The following is a 19,466-nucleotide window of genomic DNA, read 5'->3' on the forward strand; positions in this document are numbered from 1 at the left end:
TATATGATGTAATGTAATCATGGACACGAACCCTCTTCATCTCCATGGGTTCTGCCCACAGAAGAGGGAAGTGTCACTAGGTTCACCTAGAATGGTTACCTGCCATAGCAGTGATAAAATGAGGTTCAGTTAGCAAACCAGTTCACTCGCCATTGAATGCTGACTGTGTTTGGACACCATCCTGGTACTTTATAATGTTCTCTTGTTTGTTGTAGACGATCTGGACATTGCCTACAAAAAGCTAAGTGAGCTCATTCGAGAATACCTGGGATTGACCGAGGAAGTCACTAAGGGTTTGGCTCCAGCTGCAGGTACCAGCTAGTCTCCTCTGTCTCAAGTTTATTCTCTGTTGTTGCTTGGGTATTTATTAGCTTGGCTAAAGCTGGTTCACACTATTTACTTCCTGCATTTTTTCTGGGGTGGAGGAATCAGTCCTATAGGTGTGTAACTCTGAATGTCTCTATGCCTATAGTGGGACACTCCCCCGACCCCAGGGAGACACTAGGCAGTGGTACGGGAGAATTGTCTGTATTCTGTCAATCATGTTTTAAATAAACGCTGATTGGCCAGGCAGGAGGTGTAGGTGGGAAAACCAGATAGGAAGTGGAGATGATGTAAGGAGAACAGGAGTATTCTGGGGAGGAGGAAGTTGATTCCTCCCACTCCTGCCCAGATCACCGAAGCAGCAGGATGTGAGCTGCCCCACTGAAAAAGATACTGAGCCACATGGCTAAAATAGATCAGAAAAATGGGTTAATCAAGATGTGAGAGTTAGCTAATAAGTAGCCTGACCTAATGGGCCAATCAGCTTTATAACTTACTGAGTCCTCTGTGGTTGGTTTTCTCTGGGACTAAACAGCTGTGGGGTACTGGGAGGCACAGAAGACACAAACAAGTAGGCCCCCTCCCGTCATGTTACAAGGCAGTGCCTTGGACATGGACAATGGAGAAGAGTTGATCTCATGCTCAGAACTCAAAAGTCTATTCCCTTATGGAACTAGAGTATCAGACCTATCAAGTATATATTTAGTGTAAGAATTTTAGTGTGAGAGTTTTCTTACTCTTTTCCTTTGGACTGCCAGTCCTGAAAAAGTTGCACTGCAGAGACCAGTGGGTACTCACTGGCTAGAACATGTGATTGGGAGGCCTAGCCCTACTGCTCCCTTGGCCAAGCTGCCTAGCTGTTCTGGGCTTCAGCTTCTCGTCCTGAAGAATAGACACCACACTTCCCTCCTGCCTTGTGGACCCTGAGCAGCAAATGCTGAGGGATGTGTAAGAGCCTTGACTTGAAATCTAGGCATTCTAAGCCTAGAATTTGGGGATATGACTATTTTGAGATGCATTTGAAATGTTCGCCCCTCAAATTTGCCTCATACCCACTAGAATGTCTGCTTGCTTAAAAATTAGAATCTTGTGCTGAAAGGACTATAAAATGTGGTAGCTGCTACAGAAAATGTCTTGTGAGACAACTTCCATGTGACCCAGAAGTCACTGGAAGTGAGATCTTGAGGCAACAGTTAGACACCCCGTTCATGGCTGTGCCAATCACATTCACCAACAGCTGAAACCCCCAGAGTTCAGGGATGGCTGAGGGGATGAAGGAGGCGTTGCATACAGTCATTGATGTTATTTCCTCTTTAAAAGGGAAGGAAATTTTGACAAATGCTATTACATGAACCTTGAAGACAGTGTGGTGAATTAGCGGATCAGAGAGGAACAGATACCATACGGTTGTCTTCTATGGGGTATTTAGAGCAGTCAAATTAACAGTCAGAGAACAGAAGTGGAGAATGGAGCGTCGTTGTTGACTGGGTAGAGTTTAAGATTCCAGAAGATGAAATGAGCTCTGGAGATGAACAGTGAGGAGGCCACAGCAATGTCAGTGGACTTAAACACTGAATAGTACTCGCAACACGGGGGAAGATGGCAAACTTCCACTACCACAACAGGGATTTTTTTCTAAAGGTCCCTCTGGGACAGAACAACAGTCACACAGACGTGTTTGCAGAATGCTAACCCAGGATTGTTACTGCCTTGTAGATGTCTTGCAGCGTGGTGGTCCCCCTAGGATCCTGTTTGCCTGGTGGTGCTCTGACAGACTGTGGCGGAGTTCAAACTCTCCAGCTCACTGCACCATGTGCAATTCTGAGCACTCTTCTTAGGTCACTTAGTCCTTGCAGTTTGGACTGAGGTCAGTGCAGCACCAGTAAACTCGCGGTTATCAGCTGACTTTCCTGCCGTGAGTGTCTCACGTGTTAAAGGAACTAAGGGACGGCATGGCAAATAGAAAATACTTGAAGTAAGCCTGGTCTATCACATAGGCTTCACTGCCGTGTGCCTAGTGCAGTTTGAACCTCACGGAGCTTTCTCTTGAGGAAACAGGGCTCCCTTTGCTTTAATTCTTCGCTATCCAAGCAACCTTGCGATCTTTAATTTGGTCCCCTGGGTGGCCCTGGCCCCCGTGGGGGCTGTACCTTACGTGAGAGCACGCTGCCCTGCTCCCTGTACCTGAGCCATGTCCCACGGTAAATTAATAAATTGGTGTGCTGGCTTTTACGTCACCCTCTTGTGGATTTGGATAAACACCGAGTCCCCCGAGTAACTGAAAAATGGTCCTGGTCTACGTGTTGCTTCTGAACAGAGAAGCAGTGAGCAAGGCCTAGCACAGCAGCCGCAGCCTCCGCCATGCTGCTCGTAGCTCTTCTCATTTCTCCCTGACTATAGCATGCAGTTACTATTTGGCAAATTAATAGGCGAGATAATGTGTGCACAGGACAATAGACTCCCACTTTAAAGCATATAATAAAATCTTACTTATTTGGAATAATTAGGTTAGGCCTATCTGATTTAATGAAAGGTATAAATTATAGAATTTATACAAATGTCATAACTCTCAGAAACACTAATCGAAACCGAAGCATCTAGTTATTGAATAATGAATTCTAGCTTACAAAGTAGACAGGATGGATTTCAATCAATCCTCAGATCTATATCCTCAACATATTTTCTGAAAGGTTTAATATTCTGAAACAGACTGTGTTTTCTTAAGGCAAAAACCTTATCTCATGTTTACAGTTAATTTGCAGAGGGAGTTATTTTTTCAACTGATAATTAAAGATAAACTTCCACTTCAGCGACAGTGCACAGATCAGACAGTATTCAAGGGAGGATATCTGAAATTCTAATGAATATAGTTCTTATTAATAAGCTTTTAAGGTATCTCTAGTGCCCCAAGGAGCCAAGCCAATGGCTTCTGTGAATGCCAGGACTGTGAACTCCTTGCCAAGGGTGAGGGTCACCTGGCTATAGGGTCAATACAGATGAAATGGGGCCTGTTCTTGTTTCGTTTCTGCTGCTGTGGTTAACTGCCCTGACAAAGAAGCAATTGGGAAAAAGGGTCTCACAATTTCAGGTGACAGCTCATCACTGTGCAAAGTCCAAGCAGCAGGAACTCAAGCATCTAGTTACAGCACATCTACCGTCAAGAGCAGAGAGAAATGGATGAATGCGTCCCGCTTGCTTGTTAGTCCTAAGCTTGATTCCTCTGTTCTTACATAGCTCAGGAACCCCTGCCTAGAGAATGGGGCGCCCACGGTGAGCTGCTGAGTTTTCTCACACAGTTAACATGCAGTCCCCCACAGACTTGCCCACAGGTCAACCCAATGTATACAATTCTTCGCTGAGACTTTCTTCCCAGGAGAGTCTAGGGTTTGTGTCTTGTTGACAAAAATAATCATCATAGGGCACAGACTTAATTGCCTCCCCCTGAAACTGTAAAGACTCCATGAAAACGGGGCAACCCCCAGCAGAAGTAACATCCTTGGCCTAGCTGAGGCCTGGCCTCTTTACCTCTATTCTGAGGTGAGTTGTTCTGATCTCTTTTCTATGATATATATGTCATATATATTCATTTGTGTTATATATATATATATATATATATATATACATATACATACACATATGTCCTAAAAACTAAAACAAACATCTTAGTATAGGGGATTTAAAAAAAATAGCTAAAATGTCAAAGGAGAGAAAGTGAAATAAATATTTACGATTCTATGAGAGGTTAGTCTGAACAATTGCATAACTGACTGGATGGGTATCTGAAGCCTTACTTTTCTGTCTTAAATCTATGAATTTGCAAAATCATCTTTTTCTTAAAACATAAAAAAACTGTATGCAGTATTGTGGCACATTACTGAAGTCTGGCTTGGAGAGCTGAGGCTTTCCCCAGCTGGATTATGAGTATCTGTGTGTTGAGCTTCAGTACAAACAGAAATCTTACGCCCATGGCACCATCTTTCCAAAAGAGATAATCCTGTTCCAGTGCAATCTAAAGACAATTCACAAATATTTGGAGTAATAATATATGGCTTCATCCCTGGGAATCGTAAGCTGCTAGCCTGTTACGGGGAATACAATGATAATGTCCAGGTCACAATGAGGATGCAGTCGGTGAGAGAAAACCCAAGAGCTGTGTGCTCCGAGGACAGCATCCGCCACCTAAGCTTAGAGCCATGAACCTTCGCCAGGATGGGCTAGGTGAATTATCACCGAATGCATGCATTACTAGCTTCAGGTATTTAGTGCATAGACGCTCCTACAACTTTAAATGTGCCATTAATCTTAAATGCAGACCAGTTAAGTGCGGAACTGTCCAGTTTTCCCCAGGGTAATGTAGGAAATATTTGTTTCTAAAGCATGAAGCTAACAGCATAGTTTCTATGAAGTAAGGAGACGTTCACTCATTTGCAGCTCGGTGTAAGGGTGTGCTCACCCTCCATTTCTGTAGAACAATGGTTCTCGACCTTTCTAAAGCTGCGACCCTTTAATCCAGCTCCTCATAAAATTATTTTCATTGCTGCTCCATGACTGTGATTTGCTACTGTTATGAATCATAATGTAAACAGCTTCGTTTTTCCGTGGTCTTGGGCGAGTCTGTGGAAAAGGGTCATTTGACAAAAGGGGGCACGACCCACAGGTTGAGAAGTGCTGCTTTAGCTCCCATGTCTTGGCCCGCCACTGCTTCCAGCGAGCCTTTAAGGCAGCAGAGCTAATGAGCAGCCCGAGTTCTTGCCATAAAGGTTATGAAATGAAATTGTATTTTTCCTATTTCTGATTAATGATAAAGGGAAAATGGAGCAATTTGCCAGTCCATAAAGTGGTGCTTTTATCTTCTAGTAAAGGGCAGGGTGTCATTTAACCAAATTTTCTGAATCGTTAAACCATCAAAGTAGAAAAAGAAAACCCGTGTGTCTGCCCATAAATGTGAAAGGAGAGAGAGTACCTTCAGCGCTGAGTGTCATTGGCCTTTTGTTTTTCTTTGTAAGTCGTTTACATGTCTTGCATGCATCGTGTAAGCATATAGAATTTGCCATTTTTTATCCTTTAGAACTTTTTGCATTTATATGTGTGTGTGTGTGTGTGTGTGTGTGTGTGTGTGCGCGCGCACGCGCGCGTGTGTGTGCCACAGCATGTGCATGAAGGCTAAAGGACACCTTGTAGGAATTGATTGTTCCTTCCACCATGTGGGTTCCAGGGATCAAACTCAGGTCATTGATCTTGGCAGCAGGAGCTTTAACCACTGGGCCATCTTGCCAGCCCCAGTTTGCCATTTTAATTACGTTAAGTGTGAAATTCAGTGCCATTAACTACATTCTCCGTGTTGTGTAACCATCACTACCACCGATTTTCAAAGTTTTTTCACTGTTTAAAAAAGAAACTCTAGGGGCTCGGGTGATGGCTCAGTGGTTAAGAACACTAACTGATCTTCCGGAGGACCTGGGTTCATTTCCCAGCACCCACATGACAGCTCACAACTGTCTGTAACTACAAGATTCGACACTGTCCCACAGACATACATGTAGGCAAAACACCAATGCAAATAAAATAAAAATAAATTATTAAGAAAAAAAAGTCTATACTCAGTAGCCATCGCCTACCCCTAGCAACCTCTGACCTACTTTCCAGTCTCTGCAAATTTGCCTGTTTTAAATTTAACCTTGTTTCTTGTCTAAAGCTGTGTTTTAGTTTGTATCTGCGATAAATTTGGTGATAAAAACGATGTACAGAGGGTACCACTAGAAGCCTCACAGGGGAGGCGTTTCTCTCAGCCCGCTTGTCCCCGTCCACTCTCAGGAGGTCTAGTTGGACTGGACACAAAAGAGAACCAGACTAGAAAGGCTCATTGTGACTCTAGAGTAGCACACACCCACCCTTTCTTAGCCGAGGGGACAGTGGTCAGGGACACATTTGCTGCTGGAGATGGACCACTCTGGGGCCACCAAAGTCTCTCCCAAGTTGAACTCAGACTAGTTTCTTCGAGGTTCTTTCAGACCGACATGTCAAGTCTGAACACTGCAGGGTTCAGAGCTATGCTGTCTGGGCGTGTTTAGGTTACCAGAAGCATGTCACGGCTTCTGTCGTTTATACGCAAGTGCCAGATGGGGTGACTGTGTCCAGGACACCAGAGCACTCTCAGAAGAAGTGACTGGGGGAAACAGGCCCTCTCTATAGTACCAGTATTGCCAGTAGCGTCTGGGAGCCATTTCTGGAGCCAGGGAGATCTGGGTGATGGTGCCCTTGAGGACAGCAGCGCAGACCCTTGAACTTCAGGAGCAGACCCTGGTGTCTTAGGCCGTCCTCGAACCCATGCCTTCCTTCTTCCATTCCTTTCCCACTGAGGATTTTGTTTGTTTGTTTGTTTTATCTCTGGCAGTAAAGAGTCTTTGTAGCTAACTCTCTTTATATTAAAGCAGGGGCTCCCTCTAACAAGAAGACCATCTCTGGGGTCCCGGCACATCTGGTCCCCTCCCCCAGGCGTTTGGCAAGACTGCAAGCAGATGGCCAAAACTCAGAGGCTCTCCCGGAAGTGCAGACTCAAGCAACGTCCTCTGAAAGTCAGAACCCAGCTCTCCCACAGAGCCAAGAGTTAACCGAGGAGGGAGAACCCCCTAAAAAGGATCCTTCGCCCAGCAGCCACCTGGATCCCCCTCAGGAGGTCAATTCTTCAACCCTTGGTATTCCTCAGGAAGCCCAAGACATACCACCAAAGGAGAAGGAAGGGGATGGCCAGCCAGCCGACCTTCCTCCGAAGATAACCACTGAGATGGACGGCTCTGAAGATGAGCCTGGACCACGTGAGGTAGAAGCAGAAGGACAGTCTTCTACTGTTGCATCTCAAGAGCCATCACAGCATCCTGGCCCCTCCCAGCAACTCAGCCCTCAGTCAGACCAGGATAAGGAATCCGGAGAGATCAAAGGAGCCCCTAGCAACCAGCCCCTCTCTGAATCTGCACAGGGACCTGACCCAACTTCTCTACAGGATAAGGGAACTGAGCCAACCAGCCTTGTTCCCAGCAGTTCTGCTCGTAGTGCTTCAGAAGATTCTTCCGCCTCTGGTGTGGTGAAGCCCGCTGGGGGCTCTCAACCACCTCCGAAGGAGGGAACCCCCAAAGCAGAAGTTCCCCGGGCTGGTACTCCTTACCCAGAAATTCCCCCTCCCCAAGACTCATCCACAACCTCAAAGCATACCCAGGTCAGGGAACAGCCAGTGGCCTTGCTCCCCAGAAGCCGGCTGGCTCCTACCAGGCTGCCCCAGCCCCAGACCCTGGCTCCTCTCCAGAGCAGAAGGCCCACACCCAAGCTTCTCTCTCCCAGCAGGGAAGAGGCTTTGGGAACAAGCTCAGATCAGACCCCAGCTCCATCTCCAAGATCTCTTCCAACTCAGGATGGAGACCCCAGTAAGCTTCCTCCCATCAGCCCTCCCCAGTCCAAACCACCCCCAAACCCAAGCCCCGACACAGCCCACAGTCCACAGCAAGCCCACGTTGGGAAAGGCAGTGAGATGAAGCTCCCACTTATCAGCCCGCCAGTCCAGGAACAAGCGCAGCAGCACTCCCCCAATGCTCCCCAGGAAGAGGAGGCACCCAAAGTCCGCCTCCCTCATATTCCTGCTCCCTCTGTGGAACCTCAGCTGCCTCAGAACACCGGGCCAAGGTCTGCTTCGAAGCCTACAAAGGAGAGGAAGACTCCTAAAGTAGGCCATACCCCCAGCAAGAAGATTCCAGATCTGCAGGCCTCACCTCACAGCCAGGAGGCTGCTAAACAGAAAGACGCTAGGAAAAAAAACCTCAGGCAGAGAGAGATAGCTAAAGGGTCGCCACACCCAAGAAAGATGCCAGCCGGAAAGTCCCAGACTAATCAGCAGTCAGAGTCCCATAGTAAGCCAACTCCTAGGAATGTGTCTGACCCGCTTGCCACCACGTCCCCTCTGAGCCACGCTGAAGCAGCGCCAGCAGACCCCCAGAACCAGGAGGAGAAAACCCACAAAGCCCACAATTCCAGAAAGAAGGACCTGGCTCAGTCTGTAGGTGCATCCCAGAACCCAGAAACGTCTGAAGGATTAGCTCAAGAAGATGAGATGGCCTTGGGTGAGAATCAGCCAACCCGAGAAGGTCAACCCCAGCAGCCCACTGCCAAGTCAGCGCAGGAGGGTTCTGCTCCTGCAGTGCATCGTGGGGGAAGAGAACAGGCTCAAAAGAAGGAAAGGTCTCAGAAGAGAGAGATGGTGGGGAAACCTCCAGAGCAGGAGACTGCAGCCCCTAGCCAGTCGCGGGCCAAAGAGACACAAGCCCATAGAGACACCAGTGAGCTCAGACAGGGCTATGCCCAGAGGCACAACCTCCTTTTGTCTAAGCAGCAGCCCAAAGAAAAACGAACTCGAAAAAATGGGGCTGTGCCTGAGAACAGAAGCCCTGCTGCTGCCCCCCAGAATCAGGTGTTAGAGGAGGAGCAAGGCAGCCGGACAGGAAGACTGCGAGCCAGGGGCAGCCAGAGCATCAAAGTTTAAGCCTTGTTTCCTGAGAAGCTGTGAGGTCTGGTGCTGTCGGGCTTGGGGATACGCTGCTGGTGCTGTTTCCTTCTGCCACCACCAGTCAACGCCTGGCCTGGGGTGGGAGGTCTCAGAAGCCTCTGTAGCTCTGTGCCCCTTGTGGCAGTAGCGGGGGGGGGGGGCAAAGGGGAAAACAGCTGGTTTGTTGCTGGTGCCATCAAGGGGCTCTTATGAATTTCAATAGGACTCATGGCTAAAGAAGGGCAGATTACTATATGTTTTGTTTTCTTCATTAGGAAAACTCACTTCCAGGCTGGAAAATTTCTTCATACTTTTTGCATTATTGGTGGGGCCTTCAGCAAAAAATAAAAAAACAAAACAAAAACAGAACAAAACAAAACAAAAAACTGTGAAAAGAAACCTTGCTGGGTTTTTTTGGTTTTTTTGTTTTTTGGGTTTTTTTTTTTTTAAGATTCCCAGCATGTGCGCTTAACGTGTGAGGACACATCTCTGCGAGCCAGGTACTGGCCAGCCAAGCACTCGAGGTCTGAATTGGCATCTGTTTTGTTTGTACACTTCAAAATGAGTGTCTTCTTTCTGTCTTTGAATAGAAATCTCACGGTCCATGTCTTCAGTATGCCAAAGCATCTGGTCAGATCACTTAAAAGAATGTGTGGGGAGGAAATTCAGGGGAATCAGTTTCTCATTCCTCTCTCCGGATTATTCTGTTATACTTCTGGCAACGACTAAGGGACAGCCAAAGCCAGCCTATTGGAAATCTATTAGATGAAAGTATGTGTGCTTCTCACACAACCAAGCTTTGGGAAGGGCCAGGGTGCAGCCGTCTCTCAGAGGCAAGGGGCCAGCTATTGGACATCACCACGTTTCTTGTCATCTTCCGGACTAAGCAAGAGTCTAGACTGCCGTCATTTCTCACCTCTGCCGTTCCCCATGTTGATTCCAGTCTTTGAACTGCAAATGGTTATATGTCCTTCTCTCTGCATAGCAGGGACATGCCCGCCAACAGCTCTCAAGTTACATCTGGTGGTATCCCTCACCACTGCTACAACGGGATTCATCTAAATCATCCTTAATCCCGAGATTAAAAAGAACATCCAAAGAAAGGCTGATTGCCCCGCTGGATCAAGCGTTCATTTAGAACAATCAGCTCTGGCCTGGGCGTGGTTATCACCACCTATCACCCACTGGCTTCGCCGCTCCATTCGGAGACTGTGTTTTCAGGGAGGATAATTGCAGTTGAGGCCATCAGTCCACGGTTCTACTCTTAAAAAAAAAAAAAAAAGTCAGAAGATAATCATTGAGTCCTTACTGTGTGTCCAGGCAATGTATTGAAGCTGTGTCTGATATCCCATACTTAGTGTATAGCCAATGACTAGTGTCTGTGTTTTATCTTATACAAAAGATACGCGCCCACAAACCCGTATGAATAGCAAATACAGTGTCAGGTGCAATAGAGGACACTGATATCTTAAAAAAAATCAGCGATACAGGGAGTGAACAAGACTCTTCTCAGAACTATGGAATATTAGTCATTATCCTCTGATTTATCTGCCTTCTCTAAGATACAAGTTATAGGATGATTTTTCAGTAATTTCTAATTACTAAAAGAAGTCATCACCAAGAAGGCTTTATTGAGCATTTTCTATGTACCAGACAAAACAATGGTTGCCAGGCATAGCATAAGATGATGCCGGCACTTCAGGGAACTTTGACAAAAATGGCCCATGACTTATAATTAGGGTACCTGGAGATCCCAAAGCAGGCTTAGCTGTAGTTGGCATCCCACAGGTAAGAAAACATGATCATTTACTTTTCTAGATTGTTGTAAGGGCACTTCCTCTCTGAGTGCCAAGGAAGGGCACCGAGTTCCACCTGCTAGAACCGCAGCAGGAAACACTTCAGAGAGAAGCTCGTCCCTCAGTGGAGACTTCAGGGCTGCAGAACTGGTCAGGAGACGGATTCAGGAGATGCTTGCTGTTGCCTAAATGCTCAGGCGGGAGCAGATAGTGTCTTTTTAGACCCAGCTGCCAGGTGGACTACAGGCCAGTCTAATCTGTGAAGGGGACTTTGGAAGCCTCTTCTTGTTACAACGCGGGGAGGGCAGAGTGCTTAAGTTTGTACTTTAAGCGATAAAGATAAGGAAGACAATGCTAGAGACAGAATGGACCGCACAGCATGACAGGAGTTAGGATAGGGCTAGTAAGAGCCTGGAAGATGGCACCGCTGTTGGGGAAGGTCAAAACCAGTTGGTAATTAGCTTGGCTGTGGAGAGGGTAGATTATGAAAGACAGCAAGCAAAGAATTGCCAGCCCTCCCCCCTTGAGACCATCTCATTATGTAGCCCTGGTTGGACTGGAACCTGCTATGTAAATCAGATTGGCTTTGAACTCACAGGAATCCGCCTGTCTCTGCCTCCTGAATGTTCAGATTAAAGGCGTGCACTGTGATGCCCAGTACACCATTCATTTTCTAGATATGGGGATTGGGGTGCTTTGTGGGCCGGAGCCTCACCTGGGTTTGAGTTTTGGAACCATGCTGGGGTGCCCTCTTTGGCTGCTGTTTTGGAGATGTTTGGAGCTGCATTCTTCTTTAGTGTTTGAGTGGAATGCATTACACAAGCTTCCCTCTGCTGTGGAGGAGGCTCTAACCCCTGGCATTCACAATAAGACAGGGTTTTTTTTTTTTTCCTTTTTGGTTTTCTGTGGTTTGAAGTTTTATTCACTGCTCTTGGACATTTTGAAAGGAGAGCAAAAGACCGTTGTCTCTGGGAGAGGCTTTTACTGCCAGTATCGATTATCTGGCCACAAGGAAAAGCTTCACTTTTTCAGTGCAGAGCATAAATATATAAAGTGATCGCTTTCCATCTACACTAACAGGCAGAGTTCACATTGCGTCCGCCTGGGGTTTATCACAAAGCAATCCTGAGAGAGAGAAAAACAGCCATGGTGGGCTTTAAAAGTCACCACGCTCATAATGTCACCCTCTTATGGAAGTCTGGTGTTTAGCGTTCAGATCAACAGAGAGCGCTTCCACCAGCCGTCAGAGCCTTCTTCACGTATGTAAAGAGCCAAGCCCCTAAAGATAGAGAAGGCACAATCAAACAGCTCACAAAAGAGGAAGTAAAGATGTCCAATAAGCATGTCAGAAACAATTTAACCTCACTGTAAGTTAAAACAGAACAGACTTTTTGATACCAGATATAAAACAGATGAGGAAGCAAATTGGCTTGCCTTTTCTGGGGAACAGTTTCCCACCCCGCCAAAGAGTTACAATTTGCAGACCTTTAATCTGATCATTTGGATCCAAGAATTATGATGAGGAAAAGTACGCGGAAATGTTCATACCAAATTTTATAATGAAGGTTAGCAATACTCCACGTAATGGGATTTTTGAAATACATTTACAACACAGCCATCTGCTGGAGGCATCTGCCTGGTGTTGCCCTTGTAATGCTGTAGATTCTTTATTTAGTGTGGCTCTTGTGTTGGCTATGGGACACTAGATTGAGACTAGGTTTCTTCTCTTTTTTATGTTTTTGGTATTTTCTACAAGTTTATGTTTCTTCTAAAAAGGGAAACAGAATTAATGCATGTACACACACACACACACACACACACACACATACACACTTTGGAGAGCTGCCACATCTGTTCAGTCCATTCCAATTTGACATAATAAAGGACTTTCTGAGAGTCAGAGGGCTTGCAGAGATCAGAGCGGCCTCCTCCAGACAGGAGATGCACGCCGTCTTACAACAGAGCCTCCATGTGCTGGCTTCATAGAGTGGATGGGACTGAAGCTTCTCTTTCTGATTTCTGGTCCACTGACAACAACTGGTCTCCTTGCTCTGAAGAATCCAGCTGCCTTTTTCATGAAGTAGCATGCTTTTGTAGTAGAAATGGAATGGTCCTCATATTCATTAGCTCACTGGCTCAAAACATTTTTGAGCTAGCTCCATAGGTAGAAGAGTACATTTCACAGTACCGCAGCCCAGTAAGCACATCCACATATAGCAAATACTTTTATGACACTTTTCATAGATGATGTACTCACATTTTCTATGGTGCTGAGTTTAAATTTTCTAAATTCAGGTTGTAGCTCACTAAATCAGTTTTACAATGTAGTTTGCACTCTCCTGAGCCTTCTGGATCTTGACTTTGTTCCTAGGGCCTCCTTGCCAGGTCACCTACTTTCTCTATCTGCCTTCAGGTTGGTTGGATAGGCTAGCCTCAACTTACTCTGAATTCTTCTCTGAGAACAGGATCTGGTATATTGGCAGTAAAGTCTTTTGTTATTGGTTGGCCTTAGACTGGATATTATCCAAGCTTCCTATACATAGCTTTAAGTTCTTTCATAAAGCTTACAAAACACTTTAAAACACACTTGATCAGTGGTGATGATCCCAGGAAGTAATTAGACAGCTCCCTTGCCCTTAGCTCCATGGCAACCCTATAAACAGCACTATTACAATAAAGGAGCCCCCAAATTCCCTTGAGGTCATTGAGGTGCTGAAATAGTACCTAGCACAATATGTCCATAAGTGAGTTTACGTGCATGGTAGGGTTTGAAAGACCAACTTTAGTAATAACTTTTTCTCGTTGACTAGGCATCCTAAAAGTAGAGCAAATGCCTGCCCCTCTTTTGTGTGTTGATGGTAGGTTCTGACAGCAGAGTAGACCCATAACCTTAAAGCTGACCGTGGGATGGCCATCACAAGCAGCAAAAGCTGAGGGCCTTCTGTTAATGATAATAACATCAGAAGGTATCAATTACAGTTAACACTGAAAGTCAAAATAATCTTTGGAAACTCAATCTAGTCAGGAGTAAATGACGGAGTATGTTAACAGCACCCAGAACAAGGTCTGCCCCATGGCAAGTAAGTACCAAGAGGAGCATTTGTTAGCACTAACATGCAAACAGCCAAAAAATATTGCATTTGCTCTTGAATTAGAATAGGAGTCCTGTTTGAACTAGGTGGAAGTGTTTGTTAAATGAAATTGTCTTCTCTGAAAATCCCTTTATGACTTCAGCCATGGCTAAATTAAGGAGCTTAAACAAAATTAGACCGATATTAAAAGAAATGATAGTTCAGCATAGAAGGCTCTTTCGCTGGGCATTCACGGGCTGCCTGTGCCTGCAGAAGACAAGGAGAGGCATCAAGTCTGAGCTGATGGTGAATTTCCTTGTGACACAAACATCGAACACTTAGGCTAACAGTTGGCGTGTAAGGCACACTCCGTAAATGCTATCTATTCTTTTTATTGTTGTGTATTCTACTGGGCACACAGCAAAGCTGCCACATTCTGTGTAATAAATAGATACATCCATGTGTTTTCTCTTTGTGCTGGGTTGAGACGAAGTCTGGCTTTTACTTCTAGATCTACCAACCCTCGGTTTTTGAGAACAAAACTAAGCATCTGAGTGAAGAAAAGCAGGAAAACCTTTGCTGGGAAAAGCAACCGATGAAGTGGGGACTCGGGGACAGTTGCTCAAAGGCTAAATAGTGGCCACGTGCAACAGCACGTGCCTGGGTACCAGCTACTCCAGAGGCCCAGCAAAGAAGCTCCCTTCAATCAAGGGAGGCTAGCAAACAAGGGATGTTTCGGCTGGTGGCAGTGCGGTGCATCAGCAATACTTATTCAAGCTTGTTGGTCAGCGTAGAGGAAACTTTCGGCCTGTGCTAAAGCTCCCTGCAGGTTTCTGTCCCTTCCTGCCTGTCACTGCTTCCTCTCCTTGTCTCCAGCTTCCTGTAGAATGCAACTTAGATACTAAGCTTCCACTCCTGACATTTGGTCCCCTCTACATTTTATTTCCTCCAAAGCATCAACTAACAACTTCATGACAAACTTACTCATTTTGTGAAAAGGTCTGGCATTGCCATACGTTTTCATGGGAGTGTTCTGGAGTCAGTGTCTGGACGTTGGCTTGTTCGTTGAGCTCCATGGAAGACATTACACAAAACGAAGTCCAGAAGGAAGAAAAGGTTTCAAACTTCATTTTCTCTGTGTATGAATATATTTTCACAAGCGTTCTTTTTTTCCTGGTGTGGAATCTGTTTCTATTTGCGTAGCTGGTTATCCCTCTGATAGGACACCAAAGAATAGAGCATCCCACTGTTCCATTAGTATAGCAGATGTATTCATTTTGCCATAGAAACATGAACATTATTACTCTATTTCATTGGACTGAGGAGACAGCTTTCTGCGTAGTATCCTATTTTGCTATGGAAAATTATCATGGGTATTATGTGAAATGAATTTTCTGCTTGCTGTTATTCCTTTCTCAGAACACAAACAGACACGATGTGTTGCAATGCACTTCTGTCTTGGAAAAACAGCTTCTTTTGGTTCTTTCAGCTTTGTGAAAGTACTCCCTAATGAACTCATTGTTTTTCTTTACTTTCTACCACAAATTGTGTGACTATTCTATTAGAAATAAATATTTTGCATTCTACAGTGCATTATGTGTTTAAGTTGTCTTAAGCCTTTTGTTCATGACTGTATACATTTCATGATGTCTATTTCTTGTTATGGGAATGTACTTGTGTTTATATATTAATCATGGCATTGATAAATTATTCTTAGTTCAAAGAAAACTGCATGTTTTTAGAGCCGCCTCTGTGTGGGAGGGAAAAAAATGAATGTTTTTGGAGTCATTGGGTAGTGAGAATTTATTTATTTCTCAAAATTGGAGCCTGTTTCCCAAGTCATCCATTCCAGAGACTGTTTCTTTCAAAGACAGAAAAACTGGAGGGAATACAATTCCTTTTTGAAAGTTTATCTAAATATTCACAGACTTTCCTATTGAAAGATGATCAGCCCTCTGTGTATGGAGAGTGGCCACATGGATATGCTACCCAAGTCATCTTACTCCTCCAGTCAGAGTTATTAAATGGGCTCTCTTTTCTCATATTATTCACAGCCTTGCCCCCACATGGCAATGTAATCAGTGCTTCCTGACCTGATGTTTTCCTGTGAAAACATACCCTTGGCATAGATTATTTTCTCCTTTCCTATGTGTGAGATATCCTATGTTGCCTGTATGATACAACATTAAACACGTCCATGACATGTTCCTAGTGTGTTGTCTCTACCACATGTGCTGATCAGACTGGATTCTGTGCTTCTTCCTTTAAAGTGCATTGGCCAAATAGTATTTAAGTCATGTGGCTTCAAGGGAATGTGTCTAAGTGCAAGGTGCAAGCCTTTTAAGATCATCTGGAAATGCATTCCGGTTGTTCCACATCCTTTTGCATTCTCCCGCATCTGGTAATGCTGCTCCCCATAAACAGTTCTAAAATCCTCCATGCTTCATTAAACTCACTTATGCTTCATTGTAGGCATTTAAATAAATTTAACCGGCCTATATAATGACGAGCTTGTATCTTTCATGGACTATAAAGTAGTCTGCGTGCTTTTTAAGCATTGCCTCAAGGCACACCTAAATATAGATGCTCTGACTCAAGATGACACCCAGGAAGTTGGAGGCAGTGCCTTGGAACGTGGGTAGTTCTGTTGGGTTTTAACCGAGAAGGAAGGCCTTTTGTCTTCTGATGTATTACGACTCCAGAAAAATATATTTTAAGTGATGTGAAATGCTAGTCCATATCACTACAGTGGTGGCGTTCTAATGTAGTTTCAGTAATATAGACACATTATCTGTACCTCAGATGCTGCGTTGCTAACTCGTAAGACATTGAACTGTCAGGACTGCAGCTGCTCTGTAGCGCCAGATCAAGTGTGGCTTCGTTATACCACAGTACAGATGGCTTATGTCTTAGAAAGCTAGAGAAAGGAGCCCATGCGAAAACCATGATATATATATATATATAATATATAATATAAATTTATTATATAATTATTTATATAATAAAAATATATATAATGTTTCCACAGAAAAGATCAAGTAGGTAGGAAAATATATGCATGTACACACATGATCTATGATCTTCTCTGTGGCAGTTATTTCAGGAAATGTGGTCTCCAGTTTTTATCTTTTAAAAATATTTTTAGTAATTCTTTGAGACTCTCCTACACTGCTTTGATCATATTCAGCTCCCTTCCCCTGACTCTTCCCAGATCCACACCCTCTTCCATACCCACCCAGCTCTCTGTCCCCATTGGTTTTTACTCTTGGGTGTGTGGCTACCTGCTGGAGCACAGTCAACAAAATGGGGCCCACACCTTAAAACAACAACAACACAATACCTTTCCGCTCCTGTTGCTCCTCAGCTCGGTCATGGGGCTTCATACCCACTTCCACTTCATTCCTGATTTTGTCTGGCTGGAGCTGTGCATACTGTCACAGATGCAGAGTTCATGAGTGCATCTGCCCCTTGTGTCCGGAAAACAGCCTTTGGTTTACTCGTTCGCTGCCCCTGGCTCTTACCATCCTCCACGCCCCTCTTCCATAGTGATCCCTGAGCCTTGGGGAGAGTGAATGTGACGTAGGGGATTCCATGGCCTCTTATTCTCTACGTCTCAACTGGTGCTGAGGTTTGAGGGATGCACTAATGTATAATGGTAAATCATCTGGGGTCTGCTTAAACAACTAGGTCCACTAGACAGAGTAAAGAAGGTTCTGCCCCAACCTGGGATCTGTCTAGCCACAGGTCCTGATAACACTGCCAGGTATGGATTCCATCTTAAAGATCAGGCCTTAAATCCAACCAGAAAGAGGTTGGTTATTCCAATGACGTTTGTGCCACTATTGCATCAGTGGGCATACCTTGCCAGGCCATTCTCAGGGTTCTTGGTGGAATAGGTGGGTGATTACTTTTCTCCTTTGCTAGTGTGCATAGCCCCTTCCAGCACTAGGAAAACTAGCCAGTAACCATGAAGCTTCTGGGTCAGCAACAGTTTAGTTTCTCCATGTTCTGGCTCAAGTTTGTATTGTCTTCAGCAATAGGGTCTGAGTGCTAAGTTCTATGGGGTAACCAAGAGCAAGAACAATAGCCTTTAAGGTTTGAGGACCTGTGGGTCCCCACTGGTAACAACTCCAGATGAGGTAACCCATTCCTGATACTGAGCTTTTATTAGCTCACAATGTCTGTTAGTAGATGAAGAGATAATGAAAATGGGAACATTCATATTTAAAAATTAAATTTTTATTTTATTCAATTTGATAAAATTCAATTTTATTCAAGAGTCATCTTGTCTTTTCCATAATGTTCTAATCAACAGGACAAATGTTTTATATGGGGAAGGAGCTTGGAGTGTACCTTCTCCATTATCTATCTTCTTAGCTACAGTGAATTTAGGGGGGTATTGCTGGAAAGTGTATATATGAACACATATTGTGTGTGTGTGTATGTGTGTATGTGTTTGCATGTGCACATGCAGAGGTTGACTGGCAACCCACAGACACCAGGGATCCTCCTGCCTGAGTACCCCCCATACCCAGCATTGGGATTATAGGCAGGTGCTGCCACTCCAGAATTTTATGTGGGCACTAGGGAACCAAACTCAGGTTTTCATGCATCTGTAGCAAACACCGACTGAGCCATCTCTCCAGCCTTAGAGGTGAATTCTATTTTTTATTGAAAACAGATTTTTTTCATACAATAAAGTCTGATTGCGGTTTCTCCTCCCAGATCCTCCCCATCTCTACACTCACCATCTCCGCACCCTTTCTTTCTTTCTCTCATTAGAAAACAGACGAGAGTATCTAAAAATAATGAAAGCAAACAAACCAGAACAAGACAAAGCAAAGGAGCTAAGGCAAAAGCACGTCCAACACATGACTGCAGGGACAGACACATTTGCACACATGGAAATCCCGTAAAAACACAGGATTAGAAACTGAATGTTATATAACATAACGTAAGCAACAGACCTGTAAAGAAAAGTAAATCCCAGCAAAGCATCATGAGACAAAACAATAACAACAATAAAATCCCTTTTCTGGCTCTTCATATAAAACTGACCTCCCTGCGTGGTGTTCATGTTTGATCTCTTTATCTCTTCAGACTTCTGACGATGTCTCCAGCTTACAGAGAATTTCCTTCCATCCCACCACGCCTCAGAGGACTTCTTTTGACCACCATGCCATCTCTTTCTGTCGCTTTATCTGACTTCATTGTATTCATTACCTAACATTTTAAAATGTGTTGTCTGTCTCCAGCTTTAGTACAGTCCCCACGGGTCAAGGAGCTCTGTTTATTGCTTTATCTGCAGCGTCCAGACCTACATTCTCTGCGTGGCAGGTTCTCAATAAACATGGATCAAATGAATATTCCCAAGAAGATTTAACAAAGAATACTCCCACACACGGTGCCTTTTGATCAGTTTGGTTGTGATAAATATGGTTACTTTAAGGTTCCTCTCGAGATTCCTCCTGACCTAGAATTCCCAGACACATCCCGACCACTTACTGCACGCGAATCACTCCTCTCTGAAGACAGGCGCCAGGATGTGGATTCTGGATTCTCCGGTCAGGATTACTTTGCGACGACACTCCCTTTCCTTTACTGGTTTGGGATCGGCACAATTTGTTTTACGTTCATGTTCATTCAGTCCCAGCACACAGCAGAGAGTGGAGAGGTCACTCTTTTGCCCTCAGCCCCACCTCACCTTACCCCCTGCCCCGAACTCACCTCTCTTCTCCCTTGGTC

General features: G+C 44.8%; 1 protein-coding gene across 3 annotated transcripts in view; it reads left to right on the forward strand.

Moving 5' to 3' along the window:
- Positions 1 to 19,466, forward strand: part of Lrguk (leucine rich repeats and guanylate kinase domain containing) — a 114,088-nt gene that overhangs the window by 67,675 nt on the left and 26,947 nt on the right. Inside the window, exons 15-16 of one of the 3 annotated variants that reach the window (XM_085683878.2) lie at positions 216 to 311; positions 6,756 to 8,947. In XM_085683878.2, coding sequence (XP_085540004.2) covers positions 216 to 311; positions 6,756 to 8,851 — 2,192 coding nt within the window. In that variant the 3' untranslated portion in view covers positions 8,852 to 8,947. Of the gene's footprint in view, positions 1 to 215; positions 312 to 6,755; positions 8,948 to 19,466 lie in introns of those variants that run through there. The other 2 variants (XM_085683879.2, XM_085683880.2) reach the window with 2 other exon arrangements.

The sequence above is a fragment of the Myodes glareolus genome, chromosome 25 (genome assembly GCF_982192425.1).
Source record: "Myodes glareolus chromosome 25, mMyoGla1.1, whole genome shotgun sequence".
Taxonomy (NCBI): Eukaryota; Metazoa; Chordata; class Mammalia; order Rodentia; family Cricetidae; genus Myodes; species Myodes glareolus.